At 43.1% G+C, this 13,719-nt stretch overlaps 1 protein-coding gene across 2 annotated transcripts in view; it reads left to right on the forward strand.

Moving 5' to 3' along the window:
* IL12RB2 (interleukin 12 receptor subunit beta 2) overlaps positions 1–13,307 on the forward strand; it is a 60,453-nt gene extending 47,146 nt beyond the window's left edge. For both annotated transcript variants that reach the window (XM_054721148.1, XM_054721149.1), the window contains 4 exons: positions 2,345–2,482; positions 5,446–5,536; positions 7,903–8,002; positions 12,771–13,307. In XM_054721148.1, the coding sequence (XP_054577123.1) occupies positions 2,345–2,482; positions 5,446–5,536; positions 7,903–8,002; positions 12,771–13,307 (866 nt within the window). The remainder of the gene's footprint in view (positions 1–2,344; positions 2,483–5,445; positions 5,537–7,902; positions 8,003–12,770) is intronic.
* The last annotated feature ends 412 nt before the right edge of the window (positions 13,308–13,719 follow it).

The raw sequence follows: 13,719 nt of genomic DNA on the forward strand, positions 1-13,719 counted from the left end.
CTGCTGGGCAGGAGAGGAGAGGTGTGGACCTGGGCTGGGCCCCGGCACCTGCGTGTTAGTGCATTCCCAGCGGATTATGGTGTGAGACTTCTCCTCGGGAAGTTTGTGGGTACCACCATGTGCACCAGTGCTCTTCTGTACTGGTGCACACGCTGTGCTTTGCTTTACTTGACTATTTTTGCCCACAGAACCTAAGCATCATGAGGGCAGACACCACTGTCTCCCCTGTTCTTACAAGACAGCCAGGCACACAGTACGTGCTTAATAAAAACAGTATTTGTTGAATAACAAATGGGTGATTACCACCCTCCATGTTGTTAAATCAAGGTAGACAGTTAGGGAAAAACTAATTTTCGGTAATAATGCAGCTGTTTTGCTGGAGACCACTTGGTCTTCTTGACCTTCTTACCCACTGCCTGTCAGATGATTGGCCATTATCACATCTTTCTAAACTGGTGCCTTTGTCTTTTAACCACCTGAGCCTAAAGTTTCAGAGGGCTAAGAATTGAATGGGCCTTTTTATCTGTGCCTGAGATCAAAGCCCAGTCCCAGGCAGCAGAACCAGTATTTCCTGCATGATTTCTTTCTCCCATTACTCGACTCAGCCTATTTTGCCAACCAAACTGCTAACACCATCCTCCTCCTTACTGCTCCCCCATAGTTTCTTATTCTTCAAATATATTTATTTTTAAATATGTTTGTGTGTGTGTGTGTGTGTGTGTGTGTGTGTGTATAAACCTTTTGGCCCAGCACACCATTCAAATTTCTTCTCTTCTGTTCCGACATCTTATTTCACTCCCAGAGCTAAGGATGCCCTCACACAATCTGATGGTTGACTCCCTGATGCTTGCTGATGCTTTGCTGCAGCAAGATGAGCAGAAGGTTGCTTCAAAATTAATTTTTTAATCCCGACTTAGGAAGAAGGAAAGAGCTTTTTTAGTTTGATCTCATAGCTTAAGTCTGTGCAAGCAATTTCATCAGGTTAGAGTAGGCTTGGGAATTTTCCACAGGGTACCTTTTTTCAACAGGATGTAAAATGCAGCAATTGCTCTGATAGTCACAGCTCTTAAATGATCCGCTCCAACCTCAGCACCTTTGGGTGGAGTGGATGTAATATTACAGGGCTCCATCTTGCTGGGCACCCATAGTGAGCAGGGGTGGGGAGTGTAAGGGGTCTGTTTTCCTCACTGATGTAAACTCTTTGATGCAGATACAGTGCCTTTGTATACTTGTGCCTTATCCAGAGCAGACGTTAAATACATATTTGTGACTGTTGAAATAATTTCAGCAAATAGGGTCATCATGCGACTTGTCCTGGGGTTTCTGAGTTAGTAAATGTGATGCTGAGGCACAAAATGCTGAGTTCTCGTCACCAGCACAGGGGCAAGTCTGCTGAGCAAGCCAGCAGGCTGCTCCAGTTGAAGTTCTGCCCTTCATTGTATGTCCCCCCACCCCAATCCCTCCCAGAAGATTGCTGAAGGCTACTTACTGAAGGCTACCTACAAACAGCCTCAGTGCATTGCTCAAAAACAAAATCTTCCCTGCTGAGAATCTACAGGGGTGTGGAGAGCATAGGGAACTAATGATTTAGGCTTAAACTGCCAAAATAAACCTAATCTTAAATACTGCTGCTCTAGGTTTTAAATTTTACATCAAATTGTAGCAGATCATCATATTAAGCCTACTAAGCTCAATACTCAGTGCTTACAAAAAAAAGTGGAAAATCAAAATTAATATATGTTGCTTAAATATGTTTCATTAATTGCTAAACTTAGCTTTCTAAAAGGTCAACTGAAAACAATTTGTATATTGAATTTCTTTCCCAAAGATTCTCAAATATACCTGGTAAATGCCAGAAACATTATAGGAAATAAAAGGCGTTAACCACTGTGACTCAGTTGGTTGAGTGTCGTCCCATGCACCAAGAGGTCACTGGTTTGATTCCCGGTTGCAGGCTCCATCCCCAGTATGGCGCATGCAGGAGGCAGCAGATCAATGATTCTCTCTCTCTCTCAAGTCAATAAAAACATTTTTTTTTTTTTAAAAAATAGGAGTTAACTACAGCTAAATAATTTCAAAAGCAAAATGATAAAAATTCTTTCAAAAGATTTTGCCCCAGAAAAAATATTTACTTCTTCTAATATGCTGGAAAGTGAGACCTGCATAAATGACAGCATGTAGGGCCTACTAAAGTGTTAAGTACTAATTAATTAAGACTATTTTAAAACAGAAATGTGCTTTTCTCTTTCAAATTAAATGAAGCATTAACAAATAACAATGAGTAAAAGCCCATATTCAAATATTCCCTTTAATCTGTACCTTGCTTCCTTTATCTTCCTCTCAGAAATTCCCTATAGCGTCTCTGAAAATTCACATCCAATAGACAGCCTGCAGCCCAGAGTGAGATACGTCCTGTGGATGACAGCTCTGACAGCAGCTGGCGAAAGCCCCCAAGGAAATGAGATGGAATTTTGTCTGCAAGGTAAGAACAACTTTAGAGATAGAGAGTCCACCCTGGGTTCCCACACAGGTGTCCAGTCCCATGGCTTTAGCATGGAGATTATCAGGTTTTCTTTAAGTTGCTCATAGCTTTCTTACTGCTACACCTTTGCTCTTGTTTCCTGTAACTGGACTGCCCTACCATGTTATTGTCTGCTTGGAGACAGTGTCTACTCAATTTTTAAAACTCGGTGGAAATGTTTCCTCCTCCAGGTAGCCTTCCCAAATGCACCTCCTATTTCCCGCATAATGTACTACATTTGACCCATATTCAAACTCCAATGGGCAGGGACTGGTATCTGTTTATCTCTATCTTCAAGGTCTAGAATGGTGCCCACCACATAGTACTTGTTCACTAAATATCCGTTTAATGAATACTGAGAATAATCTCAACAATAGCAATAGCAGCTATTGCATATCAGATAGTTATGTACTAGTCATTGTGTTAAGTGCTTTTATACCATTTTAGTTTGCTGGGGCTCCTGCAACCAAGCACCATAAATTGGGGGTTGCTTAGACAATAGAAATTTATTTTCTCACATTTCTGGAGGCTGGAGGTTCAAGATCAAGGTGTCAGCAGAGTTCGTTTCTTCTGAAGGCTATGAAAGAATCTGTTTTATGCCTCTCACCTTGAGTCTGGAGGCAATCTTTGGCGTTCCTTGGCTTGTGGATCTCTGCCTTCATCTTCACGTTGAGGTTTCCTTGTGTCTCTGTGTTCAAACTTCCCCGTTTTATAAAGACGCCAGTCATATTGGATTAGAGGCCCCCCCCTACTGCAGTCTGACCTCATCTTAACTAATTACATCTGCAACAACCCTATTTCCAAACGAGGTCACTTTTTGAGGTACTGGAGATTAGGACTTCAACATATGAATTTTTGGTGTGGGAGAACACAATTCAACCTACACAACACATACTTTTGCTCGTTTAATCTTTTTTTTTTTAAATATATTTTATTGATTTTAGAGAAGAAGGAAGAGGGAGAGAGAGGTAGAAACATCCATGATGAGAGAGAATCATGGACCGGCTGCCTCCTGCACGCCCCCTACTGGGGACCGAGCCCACAACCCAGGCATGTGCCCTTGACTGGGAATTGAACCCGGGACCCTTCAGTCCGCAGGCCGACGCTCTATCCACTGAGCCACACCAGCCAGGGCTGCTTGTTTAATCTTGACCACAACCATGTAGTGCCTGCTTTACATGATTATACCTGGTCACACTACCAGGCGCTCAATATGAAATGAATAAAGGAATGAGGGATTAGGATGCCTTTTACAAGTGTAAGGTACAGAAAAATTACCCAAGGTCATAGAGGTAGTAAATGGCAGAACTACAAATCAAACTCATATTTGAGTTACTTAAGGTTTAGTATGTAAAGTGACCCAGCTACCCTGGGCTTCCACAAGCTAAGTTACATTGTTCTCTCTGGCAGCACTAGCTTGCATTGGCCCCAAGAGTAAAACACACTGTTCTTGCTTTCTAACAGGGAGTATCAAGTTGGTTATTCAGGACTGTTGTTCTGTGCCAGGTACTTCTCCACTGGGAAAATTAAAAACCCATCTTCTTTTCAACCCCCCGCGACTCCCATGAAAGTTAACTTGTGAGCAGTTAACTAGATGAAGAGCTCAGCATCATTCTACTTGTGGTGCTCCAGACTGTCCCATCTGCCCAGGAAGGAAGGCAGATGCGGAAGAAATGTCAGATTGGGCTGGTTGTATGGGGTGGTAACAAGGCTGCCTGCGTTAACTCCCCCATTCAGCCCTGGTAATACACCTTTCACTGAACCTAGCAGGTCTCTGGTCCCTAGTTTCCCTGCTCACCCTCCCTCCCAGCCTGTCCTTTATTCCATCAAAAGAATCTTTCTGCAGGACCCCTAGTGCTGACATTCCACCTCTTGCTGCAACGCATCATCGGTTCCCCAAGGGCTTCAAGCTAGGATTCAAACTGCTGTTACCAGGACCTGCATGACTTGGTCCTACTCTCATTCAGCTTCATCCTCTGCCTCACACTCATTTGTACTCCAAAGCAAGGCCAGACTACCGTAGTCCCCTGAAAGTGCTACGTTGTTTCCTCCTCCCATGACTTTGCATAGCTCTCGGTCTAGTCCGCACTTCCCTAACCTGTCCGCTTAGCCAACTCCTGTCCATCCAACTCTACACTTTTGACATCATGCCTTTTGGGAACCCATCCTGAGCTGTAAATGAAGTCATATCCCATGCTGTTCTCTGCTACACACCTTGCACATGCCTGTTTTACAGTTGTTTACATCTCTCTCTTCTGGCTACATTTACAGTTGTTTACATCTCTCTTCTGACTTCTGAAGACAGCAGAACCCATGTTCCTATTCACCTTCATATCTCAGCATGCAATAGGGCCTGGTGCATGATTAATAATGAACACTGGATGAATTAATGAATAATTCTGACACATGGCAAAATACATGTTCAGAGGAAGAAATCAAAACAATTTCAAAGACCCTACTTATAGAGAGGGTTTATCCAGTGGTTTGGTAAAATTACTAGCTCCTATTTCTCGAGGGCCTTCTATGTTCAGATACATCGTCTTGGGCTTTAAATACACTAACTCTAATGTTCACAGAAACCTTCACGTAGACATCATCACTCACCTTTTATGGATCAAGAATCTGAAGTCCACAGACCACAGATCAGTCAGTGGAAGATTCAGTGCAGTTCACAGCCAGTGCGTTGTCTATCAAACTCTTACCCCACCCACAGAGGAAGGAGCCCTTGTAGGGCTGGAGCTCCTCCCAGGACTATAGAATTGGCTCCCTGGGGCCCCTCCTCTTAAATGAATGGATAAAATGACTCGGCCTGTTCCTGGGCCCAGCTACCCAGGAGCTGTGGGACGGCCCAGAGTTTCACACGATAGAGTATTTTGAAATGTTCACTGAAGATAACTCAATCACAGGGTTTGCTATCTTTTCAGGTAAAGCCAATTGGAGCACATTTATGGCACCGAGCATTTGCACTGCTATCATCATGGTGGGCATTTTCTCAATGCGTTACTTCCGGCAAAAGTGAGTTGGGTACACCTGCCAGTTTTGGTAACTGTCTTTTTAAATGATAATTGTTATCGCTGCTATGAGTCCAAGAAATGGACACTCTCATACATTGCTGGTGGCAGACTAAATTTATTTCTTTTATTTCTTTTTGGATTGGCAATATATATTAGATTTTTAAAAATGTCCTATCATTGACCTAGCAATTTCTAACTAGAAATTTATTCTAAGTATATCATAAGGGTATGCTAAAGTATTGTTCATAAAAGAAAAGTAATTTGAAACATAAAGACCCAATGACATGGAATTAACGAAATCATGATATAGCTCATGCTATCTAGCAATATTATGCATCCAGAGAAAATGAAATCATGAATATTTGCTAGATTTTAAAAACAGCTTGCAAAAGATGTACTTCCATTTTTTAAAAACATAGTACACACACGATATTATCAGTTATCATTAAATTTGGTTGTATATAAGAGAAAAATCCAAAATAATATGACAAACTAGCAAACAGCTTCTCACCCAAGTAAGGGAAGTAAACTCAGGTCAAAGATTGGTGAATAGCTCCAGTGCATCTTTCTGCTCCATTATCCTGACACTGGCTTCCATCCGTTTCACCTCATGGTCCAATGGCTGTAGGAATGATAGCCATCATGCCTGCTCTCTACAACTACAGGGAAAAAGAAGGTGCCCACACTTCCCTTTTCAGAAGACTTTACATGAAAAAGTCACACAGGATACTTTTGGTTAGATTTCATTGGCCAGAACTTGGTGAGGCAGGGAGGTTTAGAAGTGTGGCCTTACAGCTGGGTTCATGGTTGCCCCAATACATTAAGGTGTTCTTCCCAAGTCGGAGAGGAAAACAGGTATTGGGCAGTAATTAACACTCTCTGCCCCAAGAATATACACCAAAATATTAATGGCAGTTATATCAGGGAATAAAATCATAGGTGGTTTTAGTTCTTTTATTTATATTTTCTAAAATTTCTTTAAACATATTATTTTATTGAGAGAATTTTTAAGGAGGTAGTTACTCAATACAAAGTTTTCTTCAGATGTTATATAACATAAGAGAAGAGATAAAAATAAAACTAGCTCAAAGTCATTCTGCCAGCTATTGAACTTTTCTGAAAGGCTTTACATTCATTGAAACCCTGTGTGTGATAGGTACTTCAAAGCAGAGCTCTCTTTAGGTAGATTTTGAAAAAGTTTAACTAAAAAAAGAGTTAACTAGGATCACATGTATCCTCTTCAGGGAAATAGTATCAGCAATGGTCAAAGCTTCTGCTGAGGAAGGAAGGAAGGGAGGGAGGGAGGGAGGGAGGGAGGGAGGGAGGAAGGGAGGGAGGGAGGGAGGGAAGAAAGGCCCAAATATACTGGCTTTAATAAAACAGCTTATTTCTCTCCCATATAAGAGATAAGTCATCCAGGTTGGTTGGCAGCTCTGCTCCACTGGGTCATTTAGGGACCCAGTTTTATTCCATTTTTTTGGCCCACCACCCTTTGGGCGCTTGTCCTCATCTGCATGATCTATCCTAGGTCACAAGTACCTCTGCTTACATTTCTTTGGAGAAAAACTAATCATATGGCCACATCTTTTTGTTTCAAAGGGCTAAACACATTCCAGAGCTTACCATTCTTATTAAACATCAAAGCTAAGGTTTTAAAGATGTGTCATATTGGTCTTGAATTTTTAAAAATATAGTCAAAATATTTAACCATATGCATTTATAAGAAACAATTTAAAGGAATTTTTTCCTCCTACATCATAAAAGTGATATAAAATCATTAAAAAATTTAAAACCTAGAGATGTAGAAAAAAAAAAAAAAAAACCATATTTCCTCTGATCATCAAACACAAGTATTCTAAACAGTTTGAATGTTTCTCTACAGTATTTTTCTTGGCATTTTTTTTGCATGGTCTATGTTTAAGTTATTTATATCATTTGTATCGGGTTTTGTTTTCTTACTTTTAGCATAATTTACTTGTTATTACAAACTCTTTATAAACATTGTAGTTACATGATTAGAAAACTCCCAGGAGTAGGGACCATGCCTTCTTGTTTGCTGTCCTACCCCAGCACTGTGCTGGTCAACAGTGAATGCTTGTTGAATAAACGCATGGCTGCAGAGTGACATTACAGAGCAAAAGTGCCATCATTTATTTAGCAAACCCCAAGTGACTGCATTGTGACTCCATCACCTATCCAAACTTCACAGAAAACGAGTCCGTCCTTACATGATGCATTATCTTTCTCCTTCAGTGTTTACATTTCACTTATTTGCATACCCCTGCACTGAAATCACTGTGCTAAGAACCCGTGCTTCCATGTCACATGGACCCACTAACCTAATGTCAGTGTTTTCTATATCTACAGGGTATCTGTTCTCCTGTCAGCCCTCAGACCTCAGTGGTGTAACAGACAAATTCCAGACCCAGCGAACAGCACTTGGGCCAAGAACTATCCCATTGTGGAGGTAAGGTATAAAGCCTCAGTGGTCAGTTGATGGGGTTCTAGACATGAGCATATCTAAGTTTCCCATTGTAGTTAAGAGGAAACCTGGGTACTTGGAATCCATGAATAAACTGAAGTCATTCACACTAGGTTACCATCTGAGTCGTTACTGCCCTGACGGGAGTTTTCTGAAGGTTATGACCTAGACTCAGACTCATTGCTTTTCATTCCTCTCTATGCCTATGTTCTCCTCCACCTTAACTTACTTTAAAAGAAATTTTAAAAGCAAGTATTTTTGCCATTTGCTTACCCCTAGCCTGACACTGACTCATTCGAATTTGAGATTTGAGGCTTTACCATAATGTTTGTTCCCAGCCCCGTCTGAGCATAGAACAGATAGAACCCAGACTATTTTGGTTTTAGCAGGAAGTCAGTAAGTCATCCCACTGTGTATGGAAAAGATTTTAGGAGAGAGGTTGCTCAGCTGGCAGATGAGAGAGGAAGCAAAGGGAGGCGCTGCTGTGCAGTCTGAGGAGGTGAGAACAGCTCATGGGGGGCCAGATGGTCCATCTTTGGTGGAAGGTCTGGAAGCTTACGACATCTGAATATGGAGCAAGACTGTGCATTTATGGAAAGCGGAGGGGAGGAAAGCGGTATGCAAATATTCTTCCCAGGCCCAGGTTGTTGGCAGCCCCACACTCCCTTTCTCACACCCTATAGCCCTTCTCCTCCAAGATTCTTCTCTTCAAATGCCCAGTGTATTTTATTATCCACACCCTTCCTCAGGCCAGAAGCCAACGGTACCGGCCGCTGCTCAGGTAAAGAGCTGGTCTCAGCTATGTCTGCCTCAATAGGATTTCAGTCCCTGCAGTTTAGTGCCTTTGAGATAAGGCTGGGATGCAAACCCACCTCTGCCCCTTACTATGTGGATAACCCTTGGGCAACTTGCCTAACATCTGAGTCCTAGTTTTACCCTCTCTAATGTAGGAATTGATAGTATCTCCCATGTATACTGTTATGAGGATTAGGAAAAGTAAAGATTATTCTTAATGTAAAGCACATGGTTTAAACAAGACGAAGATCATTCATTCACTTTCTTCCCAGGAAGACTCATACTTGATGTCTCTTCTATCTGTTGAGGGGTTTTATCACTGTTAAGTTATCATAGCAAGAACAGTAATAATAGCAATAGCTTATGTATACTTTTACATTTTATGTATGTATTTTTCATATATATCATCTGCATGATATATAATTATAGTAGGGTATATAATTATATTGTTTATATACATATATATTATTTTATATATACCAGGCACTTTAAAAAAAACATTTTTCATGTGTTAACATATATCCATACAATAGCTTTATAAAGGTGTGCTATTATCCTCATTTTTCAGATGAGGAAACTGAGGCACAGAGGACTAAGTAACTTGCCCAGCGTTAGTCAGCTAGTAAATGGTGGATCACAAATCCACATAAAAGCAGGATGTGCCATCCACCAGTATACCATTCCTTCTAAAAGATCTTTAAGTACTGGGTATGAGGGGAGTCTTTCTCAAAGTCAGTGCCTCTGAGCTGAATAGATTGAGAGGCCCTCCCTTAGTGGGAATACTGTGATGACCTGTGGAATGCACTCTGTAAGGATGCCGCTGCCAGCATTAGAGGGGATTCAAGGACTAAGAGTTGAACCAGCTTAGCTTTAAGATCACTTTCTTCCAATGCTGAGATACCAGTCTCATGTCCTAAAAGCCTGAAATAGCATGGTAGGAAGCAGCTCTGGTCAGTCATCGACACCTGGCTTCCGAGCTGGTAGCTTTGGGTTGTGGGCATGACAAGAGCCCATAAAAATTCTACAAGAAATGCTAAGAAAGACACACAAAGGGTTAGAGAAAGTAACACGGGAAAAGGTTAACAGAAATTGCCACACACATACCCAAAGTTGTATAGTATAAGTATGTTCATTAGGGCACTATAAATAGAAGCCAAAAATTGGGCATAATGTAAGCTGCCACTAGGACAGGTTGAATATTTTGAGTATATCTGTACAGCAGGATGTTATACAATTATTTTTAAAAAAGATATGTGTCTAAAAATTTCTAAGATATTTAAAAGTGAAAAAAGAAAAATTTGTAAGTTTCTAAAGTGGGTTCTTACTTGCATAAAAAGGAGAGATTTTATACCAGTACACACACCCCTCCACACGCTCACAGATATTTCTGTAAGCCTACATGTAAAATTGATAACCCGAGTGGCCTTTGGGGAAGGGGTTGGAGATATGAGGGCGACTTAATTTTCATCATAAATTTCCTTTGAGTTTTTAAAATTTCTTATAAAACTATATATCTTTTGTAAAAATCACTGGTAAGTTAGAAAACTGTAAAAATTTAGCTTGTACATGGCATCTGTAATGAAGGCCTTGAGACAGCCTCAGAGCCCTGTGTCGCCTGACCTTTGAAGTGAGTAGTCTGGCTTTAAAGACCCAAACTGCTCTCCTGGTGACAGACCAAATCCAGACCAGATCACTCTGACATTTGACAGATTTGGCAGATGTCAGAACTACAATAGTCTGTCTTCCAACTCCAACAAAACGTTTTCTGTTTGCAGGACCTATATGCCCCTACCCTTTCTTAACATGTGGCTAAAAAAACAGGTGTCTTAAAGCTCTGGTGAAAAAAAGCCAAACCATAAAGGGGATCACTGGAATGCTAATCCATTTTGAGCTTGTAAAAGCTTAAAATAGTGTCCATGAGGCACCTGAGCTAATAGTGGTATAAAAGGCCCTGCCCCAGGACTGTCCGCCACAGGGCCTGCTTTATCAAGGAACAGCTCTATCGATACTGCCCAAGCTTTTAGGAAGGCAGGTGAACACCTCACCTTGTGATAGGAGCCATTTCCACACCCTGTAATCTTCGCTAGCAGCTCCGGCAGCCCTGCTTCCTGAGCCACCAGCTATGTTCCAAGCCACACCCACACACCAGCACCACTGTGGGCAGCGATCCAGAAAATAGAAACACACACATACCCACTATTTGTGGGCCCTTGGCGACATGGTCCCTGTTTGCAAATGGCTTTGACATGCTTAGACATGTTTTTTTTTTATTCGTGCACCAGGCCTCTACTCTAGTAGTATGATATTGTGCACTTTAAATATTTTTTTTATATATATATATTTTTTATTGGTTTCAGAGTGGAAGGGAGAGGGAGAGAGAGAGATAGAAACATCAATGATGAGAGAGAATCATTGATCGGCTGCCTCCTGCTCGTCCCCTATTGGGGATTGAGCCCACAACCTGGGCATGTGCCCTTGACCAGAATCGAACCTGGGACCCTTCAGTCCACAGGCCGACGCTCTATCCACTGAGCCAAACCAGCCAGGGCTAGACATGTTTTTAAAAAGTGACATTACTAGTATAGGACACCATGTGCCAAGAACGTAACAGGAGGTTGCTTCCCTGCTGTAATTCAGTGGAGGCAGCAGTCATTAGGGGCTTCAAGAAAGAGGAAGGTACCTGGCTGGTGTGTTTCAGTGGTTGAGCTTCAACATATGAACCACCAGGTCATGGTTCGATTCCCGGTCAGGGCACATGCCCAGGTTGCAGACTCGATCCCCAGTTGGGGGTGTGCAGGAGGCAGCTGATCAAGGATTCTCTCTCATCATTGATGTTTCCATCCCTCTCTCCTTCTCCCTTCCCCTCTGAAATCAATAAAAACATTTGAAAAAAGAAAAACAGAAAGAGGAAGGTGTCAAGCAGGGGATGGTACCATAAACAGAAGCCGGTAGAGGCTGGCAGTGGAAGCAAAAGTGTGGCATAGAGAGAAAAAACTGTGTTTAATAAGACTAGGATGGTGTGCCTGAAATAATTTCTGAACAAAACATGTGGAAGTGGAGGAAGGAATCTGATGGATAAGGTCAGGGCTGGAAGCTTTACTGCATATGGAAGTCCAAGCCCTGAAAGGCTCCGGAGCTTTGTAAGATCGATCAGTCAACGTGAAGGTGGTTTCCAGGATGCAAGGAGAGCCCAATGAAGCCCCTTAAAATAAATGTTAATAAAGTGCTGGGACTTGGAATCAGGGATCAGCAGCAAGTTTGGAAAGGAGAGATACGACATTGAAGAGTTGTAACCAATGTGCTGTTGAGAAGGTAAGCAAAAGAAAGTTAGTTACAGGGGGAAAAAGAATGAAAACTTACTCCAAAAAAGTTATTCTAGAGGGGTCATTCTTTAGAGGAGAACTGATGAAGATATTATCTAAAACCTTTCAGTAGTTGTATCAAAACCCAAACTCCTTAGCATCCCTTCATGTGACCTCCTCCTATTTCCAAAGCCTGCTGGCCTGTCATAACAACTAGCAGGTTCCAGAATAGACCAGTCCTTTTGCTCACAACCTTTCTGAAAAAGTACTATGCTTCTCAGGATTCAGTTCTGGTGTGGCCCTTTTATAGTCTTCCCTGCCTCCTCCCCCAGACAGAGGCAAGCTCAGCCTTTCCTTTGCACAGTGTGTCTCTACCCCAGAGGAAAAGCAGCTAGTGCAGTTTGACTCACCAGAAACAGTCTGGTTGAAGGCGGAGCAGGGCGGTGAATCACTCATTGGCTGGGGGTGAAGAGGAGCCCAGGACTCCTGCTGTCTTCCTCCCTGACAATGTTAACTGCTTCTCTTACCTCGCAAAGGGCCCGGTGTCCACCTTGAGCTGACTAGGTATTGCTGGCCGAGGCCTTTTGGAACCTGGAGAAGTCAGTTGTCCAGGCTGCTCACTTAGCATAGCCCTGAGCTTCTTCCTCCCGTCTCAGGAGGTGCAGCTGCCCGTGGACAGGCTCCTGACAGACCGGCCCGCTCCGAAAGAACCTGAGCCCCTGGTCATCAGCGAAGTCTTGCATCAAGTGACCCCAGTCTTCAGACAGCTCCTTCGTGCCAACTGGCCAGAGAAGGGAAAAGGAGACCAAGGTCACTATACCTCTGAGGAAACAAGGTACAGTGCCTCGAGCTTACCACCTCCAAGAGCTCTCATGGCGGAGACAGGGCAGCTAGTGGATCTCTACAAGGTGCTGGGGGGCAGGAGCCCCAACTCAAAGCCAGGAAACCCAGCAAGCCCCTCCCGGGTCCTCCCAGGGGACTACCTTCCCACCCAGGAGGGCTACTTACCCTCCAACGTAGATTACCTCCCTGCACACGAGGCTCCTGGAACCGAGCCCCCGGAAGAACCGGAGCCTCAGCACATCTCCCTTTCTGTGTTCCCCTCAAGTTCCCTGCACCCGCTCCCCTTCTCCTGCGGCGAGAAGCTGACTTTGGATCGGCTGAAGATGGGGTGCGGTTCCCTCATGCTTTGACTGAAGCTTGAAACTTGGAAAGTCAAAGTGCTCCCAACCAGCGCTGCAGGCCCATCCACCCAGCCCTCTCCTTGCTGTCACCACCTCTGGTGCTACCATTAGGTCTGGTTGCAGCTAGAGGGCAGTCAAGCCAGCTCAGGGTGATCTCAGGAACTGAGAGTTGGCTGTAACCCAGATACCTCAGCTTGCCTTCTCCGGAGGCTTGATATTACATCGTTCACTGTGTGGTCCTACAGACTCCAGTCTAAGTTCCCGCAACTTTCTTGGCTTTGCTGGAGAGTGGAAACCAAAACTCTTACTGGCAATGGCATACAGTCCTGAGGACTATTCACACAACTGTTTATAAAGCAGCTACTACATACCAGGTCTTATGTCTCACCAGCCTATCTGCACTGTCCAGTACTGGCTGTTG

The sequence above is a fragment of the Eptesicus fuscus genome, chromosome 9 (genome assembly GCF_027574615.1).
Source record: "Eptesicus fuscus isolate TK198812 chromosome 9, DD_ASM_mEF_20220401, whole genome shotgun sequence".
Taxonomy (NCBI): domain Eukaryota; kingdom Metazoa; phylum Chordata; class Mammalia; order Chiroptera; family Vespertilionidae; genus Eptesicus; species Eptesicus fuscus.